This window comes from Athene noctua, chromosome 1 (genome assembly GCF_965140245.1).
Source record: "Athene noctua chromosome 1, bAthNoc1.hap1.1, whole genome shotgun sequence".
In the NCBI taxonomy this organism is placed as follows: domain Eukaryota; kingdom Metazoa; phylum Chordata; class Aves; order Strigiformes; family Strigidae; genus Athene; species Athene noctua.
Window position 1 is genome coordinate 159,487,243 of NC_134037.1, and position 27,621 is coordinate 159,514,863.

At 39.0% G+C, this 27,621-nt stretch overlaps 1 protein-coding gene across 3 annotated transcripts in view; it reads right to left on the reverse strand.

Annotated features, from left to right (window-relative positions):
* Positions 1–27,621, reverse strand: part of APP (amyloid beta precursor protein) — a 233,121-nt gene that overhangs the window by 32,158 nt on the left and 173,342 nt on the right. For all 3 annotated transcript variants that reach the window (XM_074902362.1, XM_074902352.1, XM_074902342.1), the window contains 3 exons: positions 25,574–25,702; positions 23,510–23,609; positions 3,657–3,878 (listed from right to left, as the gene is read on the reverse strand). In XM_074902362.1, coding sequence (XP_074758463.1) covers positions 3,657–3,878; positions 23,510–23,609; positions 25,574–25,702 — 451 coding nt within the window. The remainder of the gene's footprint in view (positions 1–3,656; positions 3,879–23,509; positions 23,610–25,573; positions 25,703–27,621) is intronic.

The window sequence follows — 27,621 nt, forward strand, 5'->3', positions numbered from 1 at the left end:
GTAAAATAAACTGTTTGCCTAAAACCTATCCTTTTATCTAAACATGAAGTTTAGACTGGAAAAATTTCAAATGGAGTTATGAGACCTTGAGATTACATGGCAATGTACCAATCCAATCTATTATTAATATCTCTGGGTGAAACCTGGGATTAGATCACAGCCATGGAAGAAAACAGGCATGGGAACTAATGACAAAATTAAGGTATTTTTTGTAGTATTTTAACTTCATTGCTTGTAGGCAGAATACTGGATACTTTGAAACAAAGACTTAATGGCTGCATTTCCTTCCACTTATCCCACAATCAGGTTTTGGTTTAAGCAACCCCTGAATGGTTCATTAAAAACAAGTCCCCTCACTATGGCTGTGCTGGAGGGGGTGAGATCCCAGGTCTTAACCCAGTCAGCTCCACGATCTGTTCAGTTGCCTCTCAGATGTCAGTGCTCCCATTAGAACTCTGTTTTGACAGAAACGTGAACTGCAGTGAGGTCAATGATTTACCTGGTGTGCCTGCTCATGACTGAAGAAAACCATTGCCTATACACAGCACAACAGCTCTTAGCGGTGATGAAGTTGGGACTCTCGTTCTACCTAGGAACCCACTTGCACAAGCCGAGCTGACAGTACTCTGGATTTGTGTTCAGCAGAGTTTTTAAAAAGTTGACTTCAGCTTTCAAACTAGACCAAAACAGTATCAACAACTGAACTGGTAACTTGCCTGCCATCTTAAACTCCTCTGGTAGTCTGTTAAATCTGCTCAGCAGATTTCTCAGATGCCAGGCTGTTCACATGGAACATGCTGTGATTTTCCTGATGGTGCTGACTACCCTCAGCCCTCACCCAATAAATGGGAGGTGAGATGCTTGGTTCTCTGACCTTTGCTGGCATGCTCAGCACCTTCCAGCAGCAAGAGATGCTGACTATCACTAATGCTGCAGTGGTTACAGTATTTGAGGTTTCTCTATCAATGATTTTTCAACTTATACCTTTTTGGTCAATGGTTATTTGTTAAGAAACAGCAGTGACTTGCTCAGTACTGCATAAAATATGAAAATCTCCCTGCATAAGGGGAATTTACTGTGTGAAAAACAGACTATGCAAAAAAAAACCTTCAGTGAAGGAGGAGAGGAAAAAAAGAGAATGAGAAAATTGTGTCAGTTGTTATTTACCTCTAGCTACTTCCAAAGCATATGATAAGACAGACACGTTTTTGGAAGCAATTTAGACAAAGCCTGAGATTAGACCATAGCCATGGAAGAAAACAGGCACGGGAAGCGAGGACAAATGGCACAGTTAGTCCTGGGTTTCTGGAACAAAGAGGTGTGAGACAAACACAAAGGGAAAAGATGAGGCTAAGAAATTCCCCTTTGATACTACAGCAAAGGTATAGAGAGTGTATCTAAAGAGAAGGTATTGTAAACACTATCACGTTAGCAACATTCTGGTATACAGAAGTATAATGGGAAACAAGGACTTGAAGAGGTTTAAGGCATCAAATATTTTTATTTCTAACTGCGCATACTGAAGTGCCAATAATGGCTGGCCTAACAGCATTGTTTACTGCAGTAACTTCATGACAAATACAATCCCAAAACCAAAAAAAAAAAATCTAAACCCCAACAACTTAAAGGCATGAAAGTTAAAAGATGTTCCCACAGTAAACATTAAGGAATGCTGCAACAAACAGTGTAGTGCATTAAAATACACAGGATTCATAATTAAACAGTATGTTATTCAAGGCAGAGGAGTTTTTTTTCTTATTTGCTGTTACACACTTGAAAAGGAGAACCATGCTCAATATACTTGCCTATGGGAATTCAGCGTCACATTGTAGTATGTACCTCTCATTATTAAATTCTGATCTTAGCCAGGTTTCTGAAGGAAAAAAACAGGCTTGTGTGTTTAAACTGTGGGTATGTCTGGGTGCACTTGTCTACCTAATGACTTCTGAACTTGGTGACTGAAATCAGTATATTTGGAAAGCTGGGAGGACAGACTTCAAAAGTAATTAAATCCCCTCTTACAAGCTTCATGAAAGCAGGCAGCAGGTATAGAAACTGATGCCCTGTATGCCTCAGCTATGGGAAAATTGCAGCAAGAGCTGTACTGGAAAATTCCTGCAGGACAGACACTACCAGCCAGACTGGGGCTTGCTCTTGGCAGACAGCCTTGACACATGTGCTATCGCGAGCTGCAGCTGATTCCCCAGGAAATTGAAGTTTAGCTTGCCAGCCTGGTCAGCCCTTTGTACTACTCACCAGCACCTGACGTAATCCACCCAGCTGCTCTTGGCCACTCAGCACATCACTTGGCTGCAAGTGCCCTCTAGACACATCTGGAACCCTTGTCACCATCTCCTGTCTTCTGGTTCACTGAGTCTGCTCCAGCTCTCTGCTCTTTTTCTTGGTCCCTACCTGTAGTGCTAACTCCCTGGAGGTCTGATCTTAGCCCCACTCCTGACCAGACTCTCCTCTTCCCCCAAGACTGGCATACTTCTGCCTCACTGATTTGTTGACCTGTGCTCAGATCTAGCCATGTCTTTTCTTTCACCCAATCTTACGCTGTCTCCTGGAGACAACCCACTTTGATCACAAAACTGGTTTTGACTCCACTGATTTCACTTGGCATCAACACTGGACCTGGCAAATCCATGACCACATCCCATGTTCCATCTCCCAAGCACCCAGCTACCCACAGTCATGCATCATGCTGGAGTGAGACTAAGTGTAAGGTTAGTCTCAAAACTCATTCTGAGAGCAGGTATAGCCTAAGCCAGTGGTTTCAAAAGACTTCTGGATGTCTGTACAGTTCAGCTACGAATCACCGATCCACAAAACACATATTTACCTGAAAAAAGACTTCTATAGCTTCAGCCTCTGTGAATATACTTCTGCTTTGCTGTAACACACTTTTACTATTAACTTATTACTAATTAAGGTAGAGTTTAAATGATAAAGGAAAGCAAACACAGTAGGAGGAAATTGAATGACATGATCAAAGTCCCTCGGGTTTCTGATTAATTGGCTCTGGCACTTAAGTAAACTACCAATCCCAGATTATACATAAATTATTAAAGTTTTATCCAGTCACTTCAATAAATTAGTCCATGAGCAACATAAAATGCTCCTCAGGAAAAAAGTTTTCACTAGCCAGGTGCTTTGCTGAGTATACAGGAACATTTCTGCAGTACATTCCAGAGAACCAGAAGTGGTGGTGAGGAAAAATAAAATTAAAAAAAAAATCAACACTTATGCTAGGATTGTGCTGGTTCTGTAATCATTTTCATACCAGCAAATAAAAAGCTCTTCCTTAACTAAACCACTCATCATGGCACAAATCTAACAACTTATCTATCTCCCTTACCTCATCAGCATGTATTTTTTAAGACTGTCACTCATAAATTGCTAGAATTTATTTTATTTGTTTTTAAAGCAAAGTAAGCTCAACACTGAAATTTATGGTGTGTCTAAATTCCAAATTTTAGTCAGGGTTTTCTGTTCCATCAGCAACACAGCTGACATAGCAGACCAGTTCTAAACATTTGAGAAAGTCTGCCCTGCTTATGTCAGAAAGATACTAATTTTCAAGGAACAATGTGAAGACAAATCACAAAGCTTAACTCAAACTATTCTGTGATTTCTTCTTCTATTGTACATACCTTCATTTTCAGTATTGGCTGGAACAGAATCAACACCAAAGGGATGCCATGGCTGAAGGTCGTCTAGGCTGAACTCTCCATCCACTGGAAGAAGTTCAACTGTGGTCTTAGTTTCTGTCAGTGAAGGCATGAGAGCATCATTTCCATAGCTGATTCTGGGTTCGCTGATCATATTGGCCAAAACATCATCAGAATAGTTCTGCTCTTTCTGAAGTAATTCATCTGCAAGGAAATTTCAACAGAAATTATCTAAAAGAGTTGGCATTACGATGACATATTTCCAATGCTATTAAAGTAATAATTTACTGTTACGAGATTCTATTTTTTTGTAATAAAGAAGAACATGAAGGCTTGGGATAATCAAAACTCTGTGATGAGCACTGCTGATAAGGCAGGTGCTTTTTTTGAAACATCAACCAGAATTGCTCAGTACCATTTCCTACCCACATTTCCACCATATAACAGATCACAGGTCTGTGCTTTACAAGTCCCTGGACTCTTCTCCACCACTTTTAAAAGAAGCATAAATCAATTCCCTTCAACTAAACACATTGCCATAAGTTAACATGTGAGAAACCTACAGGAAGAAATGTCTTTGTTATTTCCCCTTCCTCCTAAATGATCACTATCAAAGCTCATCACAGCTCTTAAATCCTAGATCACCACAACAGTTACTGTATTAAATTGGGCTTACTGTAGCACACTGAATCTGAAGAAACATTTGCTCTTTTAGCATATATAACTTCACCAAAATACTGAAGAAGTTCTTTGCTAAAAAATCTTTAGTAATAGATAGCTGTAGGCAAATTATTATACAAGCAACCAAGACCTAAGGCAGTATAGCATTATCTAAGTTGGTTTTTTTTGGAGTTCTTGTTTGTTTGTTTATTTTACTTGAAGCAAGGTGAGAACAATCAAAGCACATTTCAGCTCCATCAGGTGTATAGGACAGACTGTTCAACTCTGTTAAAAATAAGCTTGGAGGGTGTGTGTGCTTCATTACTTCAACTCCTTTCTCACATCAAGAGTTCATCTACTCTTAATCTCCCCCTTCATTGCCATTTTTTTTTTTTTGTAGGAGCAACATGAGATTTGCAAGTACTTTGAGGGAATGTGGTGCACAAGAGCACATTCAAGTAAGCAAGCAATCGCTATGAAGATATGTAACTGCTAATAACGCACCATTGTAATTAGTAAGCAGATGTTACAGAGTTACAGAGCTAAACAGTTCAGAATGGAAGACTGCAGAAGTTACATTACCAGAGTGCAAGTGCTTGTACACATGATCACACATGACAGCTGATGATACAAAAGCTTAGTCTGGCTTCTCTCCACTTTGTTAAGGATGCCCTGACTGTCCTGCTTCCCACACATATCTGAACCCTGTAGCAGTTCAGGGACAGGAATCACCACCCTACTGCTAGACTCTTTATGTCACTCTGTAGGGGCTCACTTATTTCCCAGTATCATCAGCGAGAAAGGGCGTCTAAATTTCTATACGCACCAGAGCTTCAGACCTCTCAGTAAAACCTTTTGAATGTTATTTCCCTCCCAACTTTACACCGGGCTGTACCACCACAGAAGTGCACTGCACCCATGCAGCAGCTCTTGGTAAGGCTCCTCACCAAGTCATAAGCATTAGAGTTAGCACTGCTTCAGTGCCTTTATCAGCGATGACGTAGTAGGGCTCTGCTCTACAATACATTTCATAAAGACCACCTTGACATAGTTGACACAACTCTCTGCTACCCTATTATTATGCCAAATTCAGAACACCAAACTAAACAAAAAGTTGCAACCTCAGCCCTGGGGCAAAGCTCCTGAATCTTATAAAACAATGTTTTAAAACACATTTTCCTGTTTAAACAGCAATTGATTTAGTAGACAGTAAGCCTAATGTGCGTATAAAGTTTAATTCTGTGATTTAATTTGTTCATTAGAATGACTTACTAGGACAGTAGAGAAAGCCTATGTAACACTGAATTGGTTTTCCCTTCATGTTCATTTTACTGAAAACAATATTATTTTATAAGGTACCTAATAAATCTTCAGCATGGAAGGCAAGTCCTATTTTTGTCTCAGCATTGCACTTACACTAATCCTTTACCAAATTAAAGTGTCTCCTTGTATCAGAGAAAAGACAGGTGAAGCACCTTGATATTCTGAGCAGACATCGTATCACAGACAGTTGTTAATTTTCATTAGCTAGGGATGAAGAGACTTTACAAAAAAGGAGTTGGATGTTAGCGGCCTGAGCAAAAAGTCTGGTGTCCAAGGGCCTTGCAGGGAGCCACGGGTGATACCAGTGGAGCATGTTATAATACCAAGTCAGCACAGACCACAGGAGAGTGAGTATTAAAGCACAGCCAAACATCTTAGTGCCTGCAAGTCCTTCAGACCCAAGAACCAGAAGGGTTTTGGGGTACAATTCCCCTTGTTCCCAATGTCCTCCCCATCTCCAGAGGATCGTGTGGGGCAGCTGTGGAGAGCTGCAACCCATGCAGTGGTGGCAGGGAGCGGCGCTGGGAGTGCTGTGCCCCAGTCACTTGTTTTCCCTGGGGAGTGCCAATCCTCCACAACTCCTGTCTGTTCCCTGCTGCTGCTGCATTCTGTGTTACCTGCAGACTGTTCCTGCCCTTGGGAAGGGACCAACAGTGCATGGAGGGAAAGGAGCAGAGGGAGAAGGACCTGAATTCTGGCAGCAGAGGAGCTAGGTTGGCATGGCACTTGGGGGGAGGCTGCAGCACAGGCACGACTGGGCCTGCCAGGCTGACAGAGAAGGACATCCAACTCCCATCATGATACCATGATTGTATCTAAAATCCCTAAGGCTGGGAGGGATGTGTACACAGTCTCTCTGCCAACGCTGCCCAACTGGGAGCATGTCGTCGCTGGCGCTTGCAGGCTCCATTGTTTCCCATTCAGCTGCGGCACACAGCACAGACATTAACTGACCTGCACAATAGCTCAAGTGAGGCGGACAGATATTACAAAGAGCAGATTATGATCGCATCCATTTTACAAGGAGGGAAACAATGGCCAAAATGAATCAAGCCCATCTGACATGATGAATCAGACACTGAATGATAGTGAGAAATTGGAAGTGCCTGGCTTAGAAACTGTGCTGGAGTCCATCAGACTGAGGCAGCTGTGTCTGCACTGAGTAAATGATTTGCAAACACTTGTTTCAATCTCTGAATTGCTAAAGAAGTTTGCCTTAGGATTTCCAGTTATTGACACTAGCTGGAAAAGTCCAAGATCAATTTTTCAGCGTTGATTTTGTTCGGAGTATTGATGGCTACTTGAATCATCAGTTACGCTAATGGAAAGCCACACAGCCTGTTACCCATCGATACAGTATTCCCTCCCTTGTTCACAGTTGCCAACTCAATTCCCCCACCCTGCAAAAGACAATTCCCTAAATAAGCAGGGAGTACAGACACAGCTGGAGGCTAGGATGTGCATGTTTCAGGAGTTTTCTTTGTGTGGTGAGTATCTTCATTATTAGGTGCCGAAAATAGAGAGATTCTAGGCTGCTTTTCAAAATTTCATCTCCTGTCAAACCAACAGGACAAAAACTCCATGACAATCTTCCTATAATAAACTTGTTGTTTCTCAGCTCATTATCTCCTTGTAGCATTCTGCTAAGTCCTGCCATTGTGAAGAATAAGAGGATGTCAAAACTTTCTGTCCCTCTTGAAAGCATGTGCTCAAGAGCAACCATGACCTTGGGAAAAAACCCATGCTCAGTTGGGACCTCAAACCTCTCAGCAGCTCTGGATTTGGTGTGAGAGTGCACAATTGCTGCTTCTTCATTCAGGCACCCAAAGTTCTCCTTCGGGCAGCCAAACCCTTCCTTTCCCAGCATGAGATACAGGCTCACTTCTGGTACTTCAGTAAAACACTTCTCAGACTTACAATCTCTAAGGAAGTTTCACTCCTTCCTAGGCTCACTGCAGGCATTTCCCCATGGGTCTTTACTACTCAACAACAGCATCTAGAATAACTGAAGTGAATTATGTTTGGGGAACTAGATAGGAGGGTAATACCACTACAACCTCATTTCAAGACTACTGTCTTATCCCACAGACACTCATAGAGCCTAAAGCAAAGAAGGAGCAGAGAAAAAGAAAGAAAATTTATTACAGAATCTTCTTGTGTATGCTGAATTGTTAGAAGCCATTTGTCCACAGTGGCCCTAGATGAGACTTCCACTTGTAAAGCTTTGCAAGGAAAACTGTACTAGCAAAGATACCATGACAAATCCCAGAGGTGATGGGAGTCTTAGAGTGGCAAAAACCAGTCTACTCTGTAAGTGTTATCTACTTTTTACTGGCATACAACATTGTTTCAAATGTTGGACTAAGGCATACTTACCTCAGCCCTTTACCTGGCATAACTATAATGACAGAAAACGTGGAACAGTTATACTTGTTGCCCAGGAAAACCAGCAATGAAATAGTTACCTTACAAACCATCATTTTCATCTAGTTCATTGTTTAAAATTTCCAAAACTAATTATAATATTTTTTTGTTGTGTTTTCTTTTCAAGGAGCCTATCTACTAGATGAAAGGCTCTGCAGTCACTATTATGTGCAGGATTTTTGAATTTATGTGAAAAGTAGCTTTAAAACTGGCAACTGTAATTTTCAAAGTTCTATAAAGAGATTTAAGGTCTTAAACCATATTAGAAACAAAGTGCATCCAAACCACCATCTAATACTAATTAAGACACCATCAAACTACATGCCATACTTTTGACCCAACACCAAACTTCCTTTGTAAAACAACATCTACATGATAGAACATATATTGATTCAACAAATACAGGTTTGGGAACCAGCTCAAATAAACTGGTACAAATGGAGAGTCCTATTGCCTCATACTCACCATCTTACTAGTGACCATTCAGTCTGAACTGCACACGTTTTTCCCAAAGTTATGGTTGTTTTTGAGCATATGTTTACAAAATGACAAAATTATAAAATGATGGCAACCTCCCTATTCTTCATAACGGCAGAAATTACAGAGTGCTTGAGTCACAGCTGTTACTTTGTGTGCACACGTATTATCTTAAAACAGTTTAAAGACAGTTTAAAAGATGCATATGCTGTATGTCACAATTTGGATTCACTATAAACACTTACACAATCATTTATTACAGAGCATGTGATTAAGAGGTAACATGTTTAGATGCAGCTTTCAGTTGTATGCCTACCTTATGGACTAATCCAATAGTCACTGTTCATAATCTTCACCATGAGCATGTGCCTAAAGGATTTGCACTGATGTAATGCAGTCAGGTTTTAACTAAATTTCAATGTCTGCGTTGTCAGTTGTATGAATCAAAACTCCCCCAAACTGCTAAATATGAAAACAAAACGTCCTTAAAGGCTGTGCCTTGGTGAATACTTTAAATCAAAACAAAATGAAAACATTATTTACCTGTACATCTGCATTTATATTAAGAGTTCTTACATAAACTGACAGCATACTTGTAACCCACAGTTATGCTAGTAGCACTCCACAAGCAATGCAAATGAACAGATGTATTTCACGTTCAGAAAGTGCTTGTATTTCCCCACAAGCCATTTCTACTGAGATATGTTGTAAATAGGGGTTTAAGTAGGGAACTTTAAAATACAAAGTATTAGTGGCACAAGTAAGTGTTTTAGAGAGGTAACACTTAAGGTTCAAAGGGCTTTCTGCAATGAATGCAAATTCTACAGAGTCGAAAAGGTAGTTAAGTCACCTGTATATCCTGTGGGTTTCATATATGAAATTTATTGTATCAAGTAGGAGTTCCTCGTCTGAGGTGAAAGGAAAGAATATACCAGAAAATACCATGGGTATTTCCTCTAGCCTTTGCCCAAATCAGAGGAAACTTCAAGGATGTGCTTAAATTTAATTGCACTGAAGTCTGTGCCTTACCACAAAGAGTTAAGCTCCACTGAATTTCAAGCATTTTATTATTCTAAGGTGCTTTGCTGAACCAAGCATTACAAGATTATAACGTTACATACTACTAGATGTCATAATTATAACATTACCAAGCTGCAAAACACAATTACGTGGTATTCAGTGTTGAACTAATTCATTTGTATAGCACAAGTCAAATATAATTTAGAGAGCAACTCTGATGAGAACTTTATTGAAAGTGACCTGCCTACTGGAAGGTGTGAGACTGGCTTTGTTGCCTGCTTTGAAGATGGTGATAAAACAGAGATATGCTATATCATTACTGCGAAATACTGGAAATGGACCCAACCTGCAATGCTCAGATCCATACTGACAGAGCAATGTGATCACTCTATTAGATTTAAGCTTTCTTCTCTTCTCCTGATTAGCCTGTGAAATCAGGCCACAGGTGGTGTTATACAGAAACTTTAACAGTCCAGTATGTGTCTCTCACAGGGTTAAACTGAGATTGAAAGAGCAAGAACCATGGAAAACAGTATTTCATCGTTCTTATTTTCCATCCTTTAAGAGACATCACCACTAGGGCAAGAGTAAGTAGCAGCAGTATTTTTTTCAGATTTCAGAAATTTCTTATGTGTATGAAAATCTTGTTCAGTAAGGTGAAAAGTCTTTTTCAAGTTCTCAGAAAAAGAACACTTAAGGTATTATGAAACAGCTGACCTAAGAAATTTCTCCTACAAGTTAGTAAGAGAACAACCATCCCACAGCCTTAGACAATACCCTGTTACCCAAACACCAAACTTTATAAGAAATACACCTCTGAACTTAAGAATAGCTGCAATATTTAGAATCATACTGAAAAGAACATGCTTCTAATGTATTTAAAAAAAAATCACAACTTAATCACTTTTATTTCTTTCCCATTTCTTGCTACTTCTGCTCTTTCAGCTTATATAGATTTCAACATGTCCCAAATCACATCATAAGAACAACCCAAATGAGTCTCCTCCTGTAAACAAGTACATGTAATGTTTCACTTACATTTACCTTGCACAACATTTCTCTTAAACTACAAAAAAACCCGAAGATGTTTAACTCATACACAGAGCAATTCACCTTTTGGCAGTAGATCATGGTATAACAAGTTTTCTGATAGTAAACAGTGTTCAAAGCATAAGAAAGCTTGAAAGATCCAATTTAGGAAAACATTTATTACCATGTAATGATTAATGTGTCTTTTTAATTTAATAATTTAATTTAATAATTAGGTGTCTTTTTCATTAGGGATGGTCTTCAATGAAAATTTGGGTTTGTATATGGCTATGCAATTGCAGAAAGCTTTGAGAAAAGGTTCATAAGAATTTCCACTCCACTTCATCAAGGAAGAACCAGAACCATCCTCTCAGTTTTGCAGTCTTCTATGAAACTCAAGGGCTTGAAATTTTGTCTAATTTTGTAAGAAGGCTGCTATGACACTCTCTACCATCAGTAATTACTACAGACCCTTAGCTATCTGACAGCTGTATAAATTAGTTATTAACTAAAATTAAATATCAATATATGGCTACAGATGTAAGCACATTTGTAATTTTTTAAATATTTAACAGCCAGTCATATGATTAATGACTGCATTTCCCTCCTCAGTTTAAAGCAGAGAGTATTAAAGGAAATTTGTGGGATAAAGTAAGTCCAAAACCAAAAGCTTGTGTTATCTCTGAAAAAGAGTTATTAAATATAAAACTTAAAATTAAAGACCCTGCTCTTCTCTTTCTCAGCTTCAAGCCTTTTGTCCATTTCTGTGGTCTTCTTCCTTTCCTCTCACACCCTCCTCATTCAATTTGGTTGAATTAGTAATACTGTCTCAGAAAAAAAAAACCCATCATTCGTAGCCTAAAAAGCTCTGGATAAAAATGCAGAAAAATCCTACTTCCCTGTTATGGCACTCTTTTGGATAAAAAATTCTGAACTCAACAGGTTTTTTGTACACTGTGCCCCAAGTTTTCACATTAGGATCTCTCCGTTTTATCATGTGGTTGATTCCTCTCCAGGTAAGATGATGGCAACCTAACATCAAGGTAGATGAGGAAATATTAAAAAACACTTGGGGAAAAAATTGGATTGAAACTCTATACTGTAATCAAGAACATACATTGTATGTCATCATCCTGATCCACACAAGGCACTGTGACAAATTCCCCAGGTTTAATTTTAACTCCACATTTAATTCCAAATTAACATATCATTAAGTGCTTCAAAATAGGCGACGAGTTTAAATTAAAACAAATAAACAGCTCCCCCCAGTCATCACTGACATTTCTGCCAGATGAATCAGCATTCATTATTCTTCCTCAGTCTTCTACAGAGCAGAAAAAGCCAAGTACCTTTCCATCCTAAATAAATAGGTAATAAGGCTTGTAATGAAACTGCCCTAAAAAACCCCCCACATTTATATGGAAAACTGCTATGGAATTTTATTGTCTTATTTTCTGAAAACAATTATCAATTATTTATCGGTCTTATTTACTGATAAAAATGATCAGATCTATTTACCTACCTTATAATGCACAATAGAACTCAAAACTGCAGTAGAACCTAAAACTCTACCACTTTCTAAGACCTGAAAAAAGTCAGCCAGTCATAATTTTTTAGAAACACTTCTAAAGGTCAGAGTACAAATAGCACAACAATTTTTGATGTGTACTGAACTTAGAGGCAGCTTGGGAATCACTAAATAATCCATAAAAATATATACATCTGTACATGAATTTGTTGCCCCTGACTCCCTTGGCCAAAAGAGAACATTTTCAGTTTGACTCACTTATAATAGTTTAAATCAGAATTCACCAAAACTGAATTCTGCAGCATCTGCTCCAAATAAAATATATTTTGCCTATTTATTAACCGCAATTTTAGGACTCAATAGGTCAAATGTATCCTGGGTTGTCTGAATATTCTAAAGAGATTCATTTATTAAATTTAACAAATATATTCATTAAGCGGGATATGACCTATTCTGATAGCTTTTAGACTATTTTTCATATGCATGATCTAATAGAAGGAAGCAGAACAGTGAAAGGACTGGAACCCTGCCTAGGTAGCACTATTCAGGAAAATGCATTTTTCAATTAAATTGGACATATGAGAATCACACAGCAGGAGAAAGCTGTGCTGATGAAAGACTGCTTCATTTGTAACCCCACATGCATGGGAACTGATTGTTAGGAGATTAATGCAACATTTTCATCAATCCAGCTGTTCTGCAAAATCACATATCCTCAATAATTCTTTTCCCTTTTTATCTCAATAGTAAGAGCTTGCCTAGCAAGAACACATCAGATACTGTTGGCCATAATAAGCACCCGTGAATTTTCACTGTGCACATCAGAAGCGAAAGTTCTGCTTGAGTAAAGCAAAACTTAGTACATTGTTGGCACTGAAGGCATATTTAGCCCTCCTCACTCAAGATACCTGCCCATAGTGATGCAATTCAAACTTCAGTGTTTGAATTCCCCTGGATAACAATTCCAGAGATTGCTATGGGAACGACAACTGACACACTAGCTCTGTAATATATAAAACTATAATATATACCTTGTGAAGACAGTCTCTACCTGGTTCTCACTGGACACTTGCAATTTGCTTGCATGTAAGAATTAAGACGATTAATTTGCTTCTTTCACAACCTGACACTCCCTATAAGGAATCTGATCTTAGAGTGAATCACACAAAATGGCACAACTGTGTTTCCAAAGCAAGTAATTGGGAAAAGAAAATCCATCATTCAACAGCAAGTATGAAGTGGAAGCTGTGGGAGTATCTGTGGTCCTATGATTTTGGGCTGCTTCAGTACTTGTAGACACTGACATCATTAACTTGATTTAAGATGATGAGAAGATAACATATTTATGAATTAAATCACACATATACTCAGTGAATCAAGAAAATTTTAAGTAACTAACTGTAATGACATTTCCGTGAGTGGGCAATGTCCACCAAACCAGTGCCTCCCCATCTGAATGGAAGCTATGCATTCAGAAAGTCAAGCTCATCTGAGCTAACATGCTCTCAGATCATATTTGCAAGCTGGACAACTGCAAGATGTTTTCAGACTTTTGTTATCCATCCAATAAAAGAATGACATCTTAAATTTGGCACATGATGAACTAACTTACTAGCTCCTTAAAGTACAACGGTAGAAGCAATTATCAGGAAATACAAATGAGAAAGGCCAAGAAAAGCTATCTTGGTTCATAAAACAGTAAAATCAAACTTTAAAAAAATGTTAGTACCACCACATGCTTTATCAGTGTCATCTCAAAAATGAGTGCTCCAGCTGTTCTTTTCACTTACACTGAAGACATAATAGAGCAGGAAATCAACTCAAATAGATGTTTACGAACAGCCCATCACTATGAGGTAATCCTGACCTACTATGCTTTTTAAAATCAATCATATCCAGCATACTGATTTAAAATAATACACACACTGCTATATATTCAACATTCTCATAGTACTTCAGCCCCTCTACCAGCAGAAACAACGCTCTCCAAGACACAGTTTCTCAGCCTGCTGTCTCATATCTATGACACCACAAAATGACATGTGAAATGACTGGAGAGTTAGAAGAAAATCCTGATCGAATCCACACATTTCCATGTATCCTATCAAACTAGAGAAAATAGAAAAGAATACAACCAACCATTGGACAATTACTCAAAGTTTAGTCCTACTTTTCTTAATTCTTGGACAAAAATCCATTGTGAACAAAGGTCACCTGTAGACTCCTCCAAAGGGCTATTTAAAAAAAACCCCGTGAAATGGTCATGGTACCAGGCTCAACCTGTTGGCACTGCGAGTCCAGAGTGGTCGTAAATTTCCTGTGGGACCTGTGGTGGGTATGATAACTTGCTATTTAAAGAGAAGTGTCTATGAAAAAATACTTTAGGCTAGAGTATCAGAAAGGATACAGAACAGAGACTTCAAGAAGGATCTACTAATGCAGGACAGAGTGCTCTAGCTGTCAGCTCCTGAAGAAAATCAAGGCCATACCTTTAAACCTCTCCTGCTCAAGAATGAATTATTTAGAATGAAAGACTTAAATACCCACTGAAATACCAGATGCCCAGAAAATGAAAAAATTACTTTGTTTATAATCTATGAGTCTGTAATTATTATCAGAAGTTCCCGGTTTTCAGTTCTGACACTTGGCTCATAAGACCAGACTTCTTTACAGGCACAAGTGAAACAGAACAGTGTTTTTCAAACCAGAGGAAAAATATTCTCTTAATAGTCTTCCTAAGACCTTTTTTATTCTGATGAAATTTCTGAAAAGCAGATGGAAAACAAGATGTCCCATATCCTGCCCTGATGAAAAAGCCACCCCAATCCAAAGTCATCTGAAGCCATTTATCCTTTTCATAATATCTGTAAAATCTGGGGGAAGCTGGCTCTTTCACTGACTAAAGTCATGTTCACAATATTTATGAGATTGAAAGAGGGCTTGTGCACACAAAAATCAGGATTCATACATTTTCTGAAGAACATTAGCACCCATGACAAGACACAATAGACCATTTAGCTACAAAAGATGGGGAGGATACAGTATGCTACTAATGAAAGCATTTGAGAACATCAGTGGCAGTGAAGTGCATTTATAGCTATTTTAATCATCTACTATTCTCTGCCTAATTTTCTATGACAGTTAAATAATCTGGACAGAAAATAAGAGATGCTTAGAAGAGGAAAATGTTGGATCTATTTCCAGGATTTTTTTCCTTCTTTCCTAAGCTGCAGCAAAGGACATATTTTACTACCAGACAGAGCTGAATCTCCAACCTGGAGAAGTAACTAAGGTTCTTCAGCTCATCCAAGCTCCTTAATGGCATAGAGAATTTACAAAGCCTCAGCAACATGGAACTCTCCTTCCAGCTGGCAACTTCCTTTGCCTATTAAAATATAAGACACTAAGGGAGGACAGTTAGTTCAGCAAGAAATGCAAAGTCCTGCACCTGGAAAAGAACAACCCCATGCACCAACATATGCTGGGGACTGACCAGCTGGAAAGCAGCTTGGCAGAAGAGAACCTGGGGGTTGGGGCAGTCACACCAAGCTGAACATGAACCATAAATGTACCCTTGCTGCAAAGAAGGCTAATGGTATCCTGGGTTGCATTTGACAAAGCATTGCCAGCAGGTGGATGGAGGTGATCCTTCCCCTCTGCTCAGCACTGGTGAGGCCACATCTTGAGTGCTGTGTCCACTTCTGGGTTCCTCATTGCGAGAGAGGCATGGATGTCCTGGAGAAAGTTCAATGAAAGGCCACAAAGATCATGAAGTGACTGGAATACCTCTCCTTTGAGGAATGGCTGAGAAAGCTGGTACTGTTCAGCCTAGAGAAGGCTCAGGTGGATCTCATCAATGTATATAAATACCTGAAAGAAGGGTAACAAAGGGGACAGAGCCAGGCTCTTTTCAGTGGTGCTCAGTGACAGGACCAGAGGCAAACTGAAACGCAGGAGGCTCCCTCTGAACATCAGGAAACACTCTTTTACTGTGAGAATGACTGAACACTGGCAACTGGCCCTGCTTGAGCAGAGGGCTTGGACTAGATGACCTCCAGGGGTCCCTTCCAACCTCAGTCATTCTGTGACATCTGTTGATTCCCTGCATAAACAGAATATATCGCCTTGCTCCCACAAATAGTTCAATTGAATCTTATTGAGCTATTTATGGCATTAAAATCATTATAAAAATATTTTAAGGGGTTACAAAGTTGCAAAACTGGTGGTTTAGTAAAGACCATAAGCTTGTGATGATTAAAAAAATGCCTGAAGTGTGTGTGCACATATATATATATATATATATATATAAACTAGCTAAACGCTTTAAAAACTAATGTCCTTGGGTGGAAGGGGTCTTGACTGCTTATCAGGCAGACCACCTGGGCCATATCACGTTCGTATTTAAGCATACAAACAAAAAAAAAAAAAGTCTATCCAAATGCTGCCATGTAAATCTTAACAGAATTAATTTGCTTTTGTGGGAGAACCCTCTGCTACTTTTAACCAGTGACCCAACAATATATTTTCTGCTAGAGTTCTAACAAATCATCTGCTCAACTTAATGCTACAGGGCTTCAAGGGAGAAGATGAAATGTAAATAACCACTTCACAGAAAGTTCAAATTTTTCTTTGAAAAGCTAAGGTTACTGGATATGCACAAATACATCAAGTCTATTATGGGGAAAAAGCACAGGCACAGTTACTGCTGGAAGTCACTTCAGGGTACCTGTACAAATACGTATTTTCTGAAGGCTACTTTCCACTGCTTGTTCCAACTGCATTATCCTTATGGGCAAAAAGGGCAGAGCAGAACAAGATGAACAGTAAACCTGTATGAAGCACCACAAATACACCAAATGGCTTCTTGAAAACTAGAAGGTAGGTTTTACACTACCTTAGGGAAGACCTGCACATTAATTGTACTACTTCCAGAAAGGTCGTCTTAAAGTTTACTGAGAAACTTCTGTATGGTGTAGATACACCCATCAAATCTGAATGGAAGAATTGCTGCCATGGAAAAATGTGCTGGTTTTAAAGAGATAAGGGTGGAAATTCAACTCTTACGGTTTGGGTAAATATAATGCTCCCTTGGGTCCAAAATTGAAGATGTTCCCTCTCAAGTACTAGCCAACTGCCTGGGGCAATTTAGAAATGACAATTCCATTGATCTCAAGAATGGCAAAGTATAAAACTGAACAGGAATTGTCCAACCTTCCTCAGCTACAGATTTTTATAACTACTGCAGCTGCACACTGGATTTGTGGCTGTTTATTTTACCCTAGGTAAAAAGCTCAGCTCCGTTTGATTCCTTTAAAAAGAGAAAAAGAAACACTAACTGGAAAGTATGGATAACCAAAACAAGAGAGGAACTGCTTTTCTTCAGAAAGAACACCTCTAGTTTCCCAGTTCTCAGAATGCTTCTCTGCATCTCCATCTATTGCTAGAAAGTGCCTGTATTTAACAAACAAGTGGACCTCTCCAGTGCCTGTTCTCAAGAACAGTCAGAGCCCATGCTTACACTAGCAAGTCATGAAGTGGAACATCACAGTAAATAGGGATGACAGAGACATTTGTTACTAAAATGTACTCCTATGTGAGCTAAAATGCTACTGTAGACAGACCCAGGAGAATTTAACATTGACTGCTTTAATCAGGTTTGTCAACTGGTGCAAAACCCAACTGTTCTGAGGATGGTCACCACTGATGAAAAATTCCCCATCTTCCTCTATGCCAGTTCACTGAACCTGGTCTGTCCCAGTACAGATAAATCCTGAAGTGCTTATTCATTTACCCATGCTTCAACATCCCCATTTTCCCTCACCAGAAAAAAAAACCAAACAACTTAGGCATTATAACCACTCTGATAATGACATTAATTACATCAAGCAACTGCTACCACAGTACTTTTGCCTCTAGTCTAAGAGGGACACTAGAACTGCTTCCCATGAAGCTGACAAGAACTTCCACCTCCATGACCAACAAGAAATTTCAAGAATTTTATAGTGTAATGTACTGAAATTGAGTTTTAACTTAATAACTGTTCTTACTTGATATGAACTATACCATTCTGTAAGATTCCATTCCAACATCCTTGGTAACCTTACAACACCCTTTTAACAAGCTAGTGACACATTTAATCTATGTCAACTTCCATTTATTATTCTGCTACCTCAATATGGGAACCCAACTTCAAATAAATGTGCAGAAATCCTAAGCATTGCTTTATGATTTTAAGTATTTTTTTGAAGGTAGAGTTCTTCTCTTCAGCTGAATATTAAGACAGAAAGTACAGAAAAAACAATACACTGAGAAGTCCCACTGCAGTCTGAAAGACATTCCTAATTACATATTCAAAATAAAACATTTCAGGAGAGAGGATGAAGAAAACAATCACAAAAGAAATGGCACCAAACAGGACAAACACAGAATTTGCTTTTGCAAAGCCTGCAAGGGTGTGTTTGGTTTTGCAATATAAATCTCCAAACCACAATGGTTGTCATTTTTGGACTGTCAGCCTGCAGCAAGCAGCTAATGCCCTCAAAAATTCTTAAGAAGGATACCACAAAATGAATGGAGAACACCATCCTAATTCAACTCTTGGCAAGAAATGCAGTTACCGGTCAAAATTAACAGCTAGAAAAAAGAAATTAACAATTACTCTTACAAATGCTGAAAGACCAAAACAATCTGAGGTAGTGCTAACTTTGCCCTCCACAGATGCAGACTGACAGGTATAGGGATGTAATGGTTAAAAAAAGCAAGTCTTCAGACATCTTTAATCTGCAGCTTGTTGTGTATTTACAGCTTTTTCTAAAATTACTTTAAAAAAATCTTCACAGGAAGTTGTCAAGGGGCAAATCTCTCTTGCTCAAATTCTGTTATGCCAAGACAGAGCACACAAATACTTGAAACAGCACATGACCCACAGCACACTGTATGCATTTGAATGCAAGCAGTGATCTGGGGTCTGCTTGTGTTTGTACTCTTCCCAGCTACATAATGTGAGTGTGGCATCCAGACCATGCTTCAGAACAGGATAGGCACAACGGAACAGCATAATAAAATAACAGGAGCTTGATTTTGTTTGTCAAGGGAGAGATGAAATCCTATTCTCTTACTTACTGCTCATAACTGAATGTTTCAGAGCTTAGTTATGATTGCTGCGGTAGGCGGTGCTGAATATTTAATCAGTGGTGGACTAGAAAACATGGAGCTGGGAACATCAGTTTGGAAATGGAGCAGCAAAGACAGAATTAAAAATTCAGATCACTGTCTGCCCATTTGACTGATGCACAAAGCTCTGACATAGCTTCTGATTCAGAAGCTGTGCCACTCCCAGCAATAAATTGCCTTTTACATACATGGATAAGCAGTCTAATCAAATAAGGATTTAAAGCAGGATGTGCTCAAAGAACTGCTGATTTCTCTTAAAGTCTGCCATTGCTCGCTCTGAGCTTCTGTACATATTAAATAGTATACGAGATTTATCAGAAGGAGAAGGTGAGTACAAATACCAAGGTAACCAAATAATCTGTTCACCTAAAGTGTGCAAATAAACCTCACCTCTCAGATTTTTTTTTGTGCTGCTCTCCTATTCATGGAGCATACTCTCGCCCATGAGAAACACCACTTAATACCAAGAACTACAGTGGTTGCTGAGAGTGACCTGGTTTGTAGCACATTTGCATCACTGCCCCTTGAGAAATCATTTGCAGCTAGTATGCCAAACGGACTCGTATGAAGATGACCTGCTTATGCTTTCCAAGCTTTGTGTAACAGTCATGGTCAGACAGACCTCTTTCTGCAACTCCTACACTGATTCTTTTTCCCCTGCCCCAACATAAACAAAAGACAGGCAGCAGTACCCTTTCTTACACATCTGGAATTTGCTGCTACTTATACGTGCCTGTCACCCTAATAGGATGGTTGCATATTACGCACTGGTCAAATGCTTAGCAAAAAATTCCTCACCATGTAAGTGCTGCTGTCTACCCTTAGGAGAGCTGTGGGTCTTCCTATGTTTCTATATACTCAAATAAAGACATATTCTGTTTAAGCCAACAGACACCAACTGGTGATGAAAACCTGCAGATAAGGACTACAACTCTTAAATTTTACCCTAACTTCCTGCCACCATCTCTGCTGGAGTTCTGAAAATAAACAGAAGTTTGCTTTTATCACAGAAGCTGAATTTCATATTTTGGATTCCACACCTTAAAACTATGGCTGTGAACCTGCCTTTTGAGATAGGAACTTCAAACACACCCTGTATTTTAAAGGAACTTCAAATCTCCAACTGCTGGATTGAGATTTATCTGATCACCAAGCATTAATTAAAAAATCTTCAGATTGTTGAAAAAAATATTCTCTATGCAGCTACTATGCCCCAGGAGTAACTCTAGATTCTATTTTACATAATTCAAATTCATTGCTCAGCATAAAGACTTCAAAAGTAACAGACAGAAATTACAAGTGTGCTCCTTATCTTCAGCCCCATATACTTTCCAATGGCAGCATGCCACCACTCTCATGGATGAACCTTTTGTAGTGGACTGTCAGGAAAACATAAGGGAAATTTTAATGTATTTCAGGTTTAGTTTCTAAAAAAATAATTACATCCCACAATGTGAGATTCAAATTTGTCAACAGCTAATAATGAACGAACTGTGCAGAATAGGGCATAATATTTCTAGCAATGAGAAGGTCTAGTAAAAACCAGCACCTTATCAGATATGAGGAATTAAACCAATGGTACAAATTCACAGAAAACTAGATCTCATTTATTTTGCTGTTTATACAACTACTTGCTCAGTTTAGGGAAAAAACTACCTTTGTCAGAGCTGTGTCTTCTAAAGCAAAGATTATTCATTCCTCAAGGTGAAAACTGTTCATGAAGAACTCTGCAGTAAATCACGGAACTAGAAACTGAAAGAGTAACGAACAAAAAAACTGAACTAAAACATTAGCCATCTTACTTGCATCCCAGCCTAAGAGAAGAACTATTTTCAACTATGCTTCCTTACATGTAATTTATTATTCAGACACCATGTGTGTGAGATGTTCTTACCTAGGTTATTTTTCAACTTTTCCACTGACTCAGTCTAAGTCAATGGTTCTAACAAAAGATATTTAATGAAACATTTGTCTTTTTAATAAGAGTTGTAATATTTATTGGGAATGTTACAAAGTGCAATTTTATTAGTATTTTACTTCTTGCCAGATTCTGAAGCTGTAATAGATTTCCTTTTCCATGGGTTTAGGAAGAGCACAGAGATTAAGAAATTCACTACTTTCAGAACAGAATTTGAAACAGACTGATCAGTCCTCAAAGCTAGAAGGGAACTGTCTCCTTTAACAGATGAGAATGACCACAACAAACTTTTGTTAAAACCAACAGTAATACAAATATACAGCGAATGTTACCAACAAGAAGAATGTTGATACTGAAAGAGAATAGGCTTTCTTCTCATTACTGAAAACTATTTTATCTAGTACAGCCCAGATCTTATAGTGCTTTCTTTAATTTTTGCTGATACTCATACTCAGTACTGATTTCTCATACTCAGTATGAGAACTTACTTTTCATTGCTTTAGACTCTGCAATGCTTTTAAGAGTTTTTAGTATGCCCAAACCCACAAAAAAAATCGAGGTAGGGAAAAAGTACTCAGGAGACTGTAATAGACTTCTTCTTTGAGATATCTTAACTTCTCTCACCTTATTAGGAATAATATCCTACTAATTTTAGGCGATTTCTTCCCCTAAAAATTAACATTATATTTGAGATTAGGAGTCAGATTTTTGTAAACCACTTAGCAATTAATAGACTTTTGTTCCCATGACACTTCAGAGCCTCTGAAATTCCCATTCCATTTCAGTATTTAGGAGGGAGAAGAAAATATAAAAGAATGTCCTCACCAACAAGCATTAACATTACCTAGAATAGAAGAAATTGAAAATTACGGAAAAAAAACCCCTAAGGGAATGATAAGAGCTGCAGAAAGAAAACAAACTGAGCACCTTGAAGACCTAACGGTATCAGCATCTCCTTTGCTACAGAAATTAGATGCTTTCCGATGATCAATAAAGTGTTTGGTTCCCCCCTCCCCAAAAAGTGCTCTCCAACTACAGACTGAGACTGTTGGTTGTGCCTTATAATTGTGAAGCACAGAAACACATGATGAAGGATAATTACTAATTCAGCTATCTTTTTGCTTCCTCCCAACCCCTTCCCCAACTTGCTGATCTCATCCCCAGGCCTCTCAAGCTACCTCACAAGTAGAAGCACATCTCCTTCCTAACTAGTGCTTTGAGCAAATGAATCCACCACCACTCCCTGTCCATCCTCTCCCTGTGTCCTAAATGCATCCTAATCCTTACCACAATGGCGCGCCTCCTTCCCTTGTGTTTTAAAGAAATCAATAATTTATTTAGTCAGCAGAAGGTGGTTATTTGTGAAACCAATCCATTAACTGCTACTTGGCAGAGTATTACATCTTGCAAAAAAAGCTGTTCCAAAGACAATGACCGTTCCATCTCCAGCCTTTGCATTCAATCATGTACTATTTTTCTTAAAGAAACACACTAGCAACCTGATGTCCAGAGCTGTGTCTATATCTGAAATTAATATAGGCTAAGTGAAGTTGCCTTGCTGCAACAGCAGCACACAGCAGAGTCCAAGTGCTGTGATGGGGAGATCTCTGTTGCAACAATGCCACAGCCGAAAGCAGGAACCTGAACAGGAGGCACGACCATTCTGCCTCCCAGCTATGTGCTGTGCCAGCACTCGAGGAAGATGCAAACATGGGACTGTGGCTACCCAACTGCTCCACAGCCCAGCCTTTGAGCTGGGAAAAAAAATGGAGGAGAAGAGATACCATCTGACCAACTAACCAAGAACTAAATGCATGAAGATATTGCCAAGTTGCACACAGCAGCTTCGAGTTGATACTTACGGTTTTCTTGGATGCTTGGGCCTGCAACTAATTTTTTTAGTTGGGGGAATTTCCAAAATGTCTACATCAGATAATATAAATACTTACCATGTACCTTAAATATCTGAATCCAGGAAGGATTGCTAAATCTCATTGTCAATAGCTGCATCCTTACAGCATGGAGGCTCGCAGTGTAAATTAACATATTTCAAGGAAGACAGTTTACAATAATATGGTGATGCCACTGCATGGGTTATACAGGATGTATCTTCCAAGTATTCATTAAAATTTAATTTATAATTTAAGAACATTAGCAAGTTTATTCTATTTTTCAGCTGGGACAGTATATCAACAGGAGAAGTAAGACGCTGTATTTTAGCTTTTGGTGGCAATTTCTCATCACATTAATATTTCTCTTTATCTACATTAATAGCTTGCATACCGACTTCATCCTGGATCTCCTCTGCCACAGCAGGCACATTGTAGAGGAAGGAGAGAGACTGGTTCATGCGTTCATATATCACACGTAGATGTGTCATAACCTACAGAAATAAAAGTATTTTAAGGAGGGGTATACTACAGTTAACTTGACATTATCACAAATTTTATAGGTTATAGAGAGCAAGACAGTTTTGACTTGTGCTAGTTACAAGATTTCAGTATGCTCTATGTACTGAAACTGTCAAACCCACTATAAAATTCACCCCTCTCCTACAGTTGCTACAAAAATAGTGTTCTAGATGCTCTTCCATAGCAACTACCGGAAATCCTACGGGAATGCAGTAATTTAAAGTAGGGATTTACATTTGTGGTGGGGCGGAGCAGGTACACAAGCAGCTATTGTGGCAGAAAGCCACAGCCTCATTTACCTTTCAACAACATTTACATTTGTCCATATCCATAAGTTTTCACATAACGTGCAAACCAAGTGAGGCACAATGATTGCTGCATCAAAATGTTTCAGCTGTTTCGATTTTTTCTTTATCCTAATATCGCAAAAAGAAACAGTGCTCTCTGAAAAAAGCTTCAATTTTCTTGGTAAGAGCATTTGCAAGCATTTTCAGCTGAAAACAAAAATATTTTCACCCAGAAGCATTACTGCACTGTCTCACGTGATTACAACTCTATTGCCTCAGGTTTCTGCACACTGCTATGGGCTGAGTCACGACACCCCATGATACATGTTCCCCCAGAATACTCTCCACAAGTATCACCTCTCTTCAGCAGAAAGGGAAATTGAGGTGTGTCTTAGAAGACAGACAGAGCAATTAAGCCTAAAAAGAAAAATGGGTTGCAGGTAGCAATCTTAATGAAACGAGGGTATGATTTCTTCAAATCCAAATATAGTATTTATGCTTTTGAACAAAGTCTTTTGTTTTCCATTTTCCACTAAAAATAATTCTCATGAACAGATCCTCCAGTCTACAATTCCCCCAACCTTCTGACCAATTCAAGAAAGATACTATAGAAAAGCTCATTCCTATGATGATACACTAAGCAACACACTGCATTTCTTGTATTTAAATGTCAATTTCCATTCTTCACCTGTGCTGCCACACAATCTGGTTTTCATTATTAAATAGTCCAGTGTTTTAGAAACTTGTTAGATGTGAAAGGACACACTTTAATGTTTAAGACAACCCTCACTGCAGAGAACTGTTACAAGTGTGCATTTCAACTCTAGCAATTTTAAGACAGCATGATCTCCATGTACATGTCTGGCTGGAATAGATGTCTGAGAACTCTTAACACACAAAATGTGCCATTCAAGGAGGTATATGGGTTTGGTTTGGCTTTTAGCGATGCCAGACAGTTCAAAAACTGTGGCTGGAACAGCGCTTCCCATTGCATCCTGCAGAGGGAACAGTGGCAGATTCTGCAAACTTGTTTTACAGTTTATCCATTATGCTTACAATTTTAATCACTGTTTTGAAAGCCAGTTACACCTTCAATCTTTTTTTTTCCCCTCACCCTCCAAGCTGTTCCAAAACATAAACATTGAGGACTGCAGAGAACAGTCAAACTTGAGAACATGTCAAACTTGAGTGCATTGCAGTAATCACATTTATAGACACTACAAGTAGCTCTGCAATGACAACAGAGAGGTTGATTGCAGTCAGATGGCTACACCACTTCTGGTTCTGCCACTTCAGCTGAGGGAAGCATAACCATGTGTGGTCACTAAATCTACTACTGACATTTTTCCATAGGTGTTATTTACCAAAGCACCAATAAAGTCTCTGGGCATTAACGCTCTGGAGGGCTCCTCAGGAAACACCCATGACAGACTCACTGTCTGGATACACAAAACCCCTGTTTTTTAGTTCTTCTCAAAAGAAAAATTATACCTACCCTACTCCCACATCACTTTGCCTTAATCTTCTGCCAGAAAGCAGATATATTGCATGTAAAGCTGTCCACAGAAAGGAGTCAGGTATTTTTTTAGAAATTAGGTTCACAACAGTTATGAATAAACATGACCCCATTAATCCTCCATGGGGATTACCTGAGATCTGATCTGGGCAGCTTTCTTTGGGTCTACCATGCGGACGTGTTCGAAGTGTTTGAGAGTGTGCTGTCTGTCTTTCTGCTCAGCACGCACATACTTCTTCAGCATGTTGAATACGTGACGAGGCTACAGGGAAGAAATAGATAGGAGAAAAAAAAAACAAACCAGTTTAGAACAACACATGTTTTAGTTCCTTGCACTGGACATGTATCCTAAACCAAAAGCACTTGGCCAGCTGGTGCCTGCAGCTGTCTTCTGAAGGCAGGTATGTCTACTTATAAGGAAAATCCACACACTCAACCAATTCAGCAGAACGCACCATTAAACAATAGTTGTAGATAGCTGATAAGGTCCTCGGGGAGAGCGTTCAGATTTCCTCCCTAACCATAAGGGGAAATTTGGCTGTTGCATTTTCTTGTCTAACTGATAGACTATTGCCCCAACAAGACAGCAAGTGCCACTTTAGCATGTTATTTGATGGACACCCAACATCAATTTCTTCTAGACTTTGAGCTTCCACTCTCTCCATCTGCTTCTTTCCCCAAATTCAGGAGCCCCTATCATCCAAGCTCAACCTTCACCACCACCAGGCAAATCTCTCCCCCAAGATCCCCTGAAACCTAGACTCAATCAGAAGCATTTCAAAGATTCTCCATATACACTCTACTATGCTGAATACTCAACCAGTATCAACATCAGCAACTACAGTTAAATTTTAGCAAAAAAAGAAGATTACAAATGGTAAGTTTTATCAACAGTAAAATGAATGTGCATATTAAGATTCACATCACAAAGTAAACCTATTAAAATATATGCCTTGGGGCCTGTCATTGAATACAAAGAAGGGAAGGTCCATAGATGAAGAGAACATGAAAAAATACACAGACTGATGACAGAACAGTGAAGACTAAGAAATGTGTACTTCTATGTACTTTTCTACTCTGTACTATAGGACAGTCCCGAAACAGGGAAGTGTTCTCCAGCATTCAGTTCAGACATTTGTTTTTAACTGATTGTTTATGTTGAATTCTGGAAATTCACTCCACCCCCCCAACTCTGCTTGTGCATCCTACCTGAAGCTGTCAAGCAGTGAAAAGCATGAAGCTGAGGCAGGTAAGAAGAAAGGGAAAGGTGACCTTACTGTGAAGTAGATTAAAGAGTGAGCAGAAGTGGTGAACAGCTGGTCTAGGCACTGGCAGTGATACAGGGACGAGGGTGGGGAAGTGACAAAATAAGAGTCAGAGGCTCTGTGCACAGCTTTTCAAAGCAGGAAGAACTGTGGGCGAAGTTGGAAGTTTTAAGAAGACTTAGATTCATGGACAAATATAGAGCCTAAACTAATTTAACATTTACACAAGAGATGAATACTTAGCTACAGAGCTCAAAGATTTAAGACTCTCTTCAGCTTAAGAGAAGCAACAGATTTAAAAAATGTCTGAGAAAAGTAAACCAAAGGTTATTTGAAGAAGATTTGTTGGACAGAAATAGAGAGATGTGAAGCCATTCCCTGCCAGAGGATTAAACTTAGTGGCTCCATGACTGAAAATTCATTCATGAGGAAAATAATCCTGAGCCCCCAAAGCCAAGCACCCTGGGACAAAGTTGCAAGAAACTATGGACAAATGCTGGAAAGCAAGTAATCCTAACAACACTGTGGTAATGGCCAAACAGAATTGCCAGCTGTAAAGCTTTATAGGAACTAAGGCTAGAAGACCAGAAAGTTTAACAACTAGAAATCTGAAAGACAGAAAACGTTGTTATCTTTCCTGACAATTCAGCTTTCCTTGCTCCCAAGACACATCAAGATAGCAGGTTAGGCCAGACAGTGAGAAAAGGATTAATATCTATTTCTTCAAGAGATATTCCAATTTAAGTGTCATGTCTAACACCAGAAGGGCATAGTTTCCATTTTGCTTTAGTGTGCTTGTATTCAGTGCAATATATCAATATAACTTTTACCTTAGGAGTCACAAGTAGACTTGGTAATAGGATAACAATCTTAAAAAGACCTGTCAAATATCACTAACAGTAGTAGTCACTTGGGT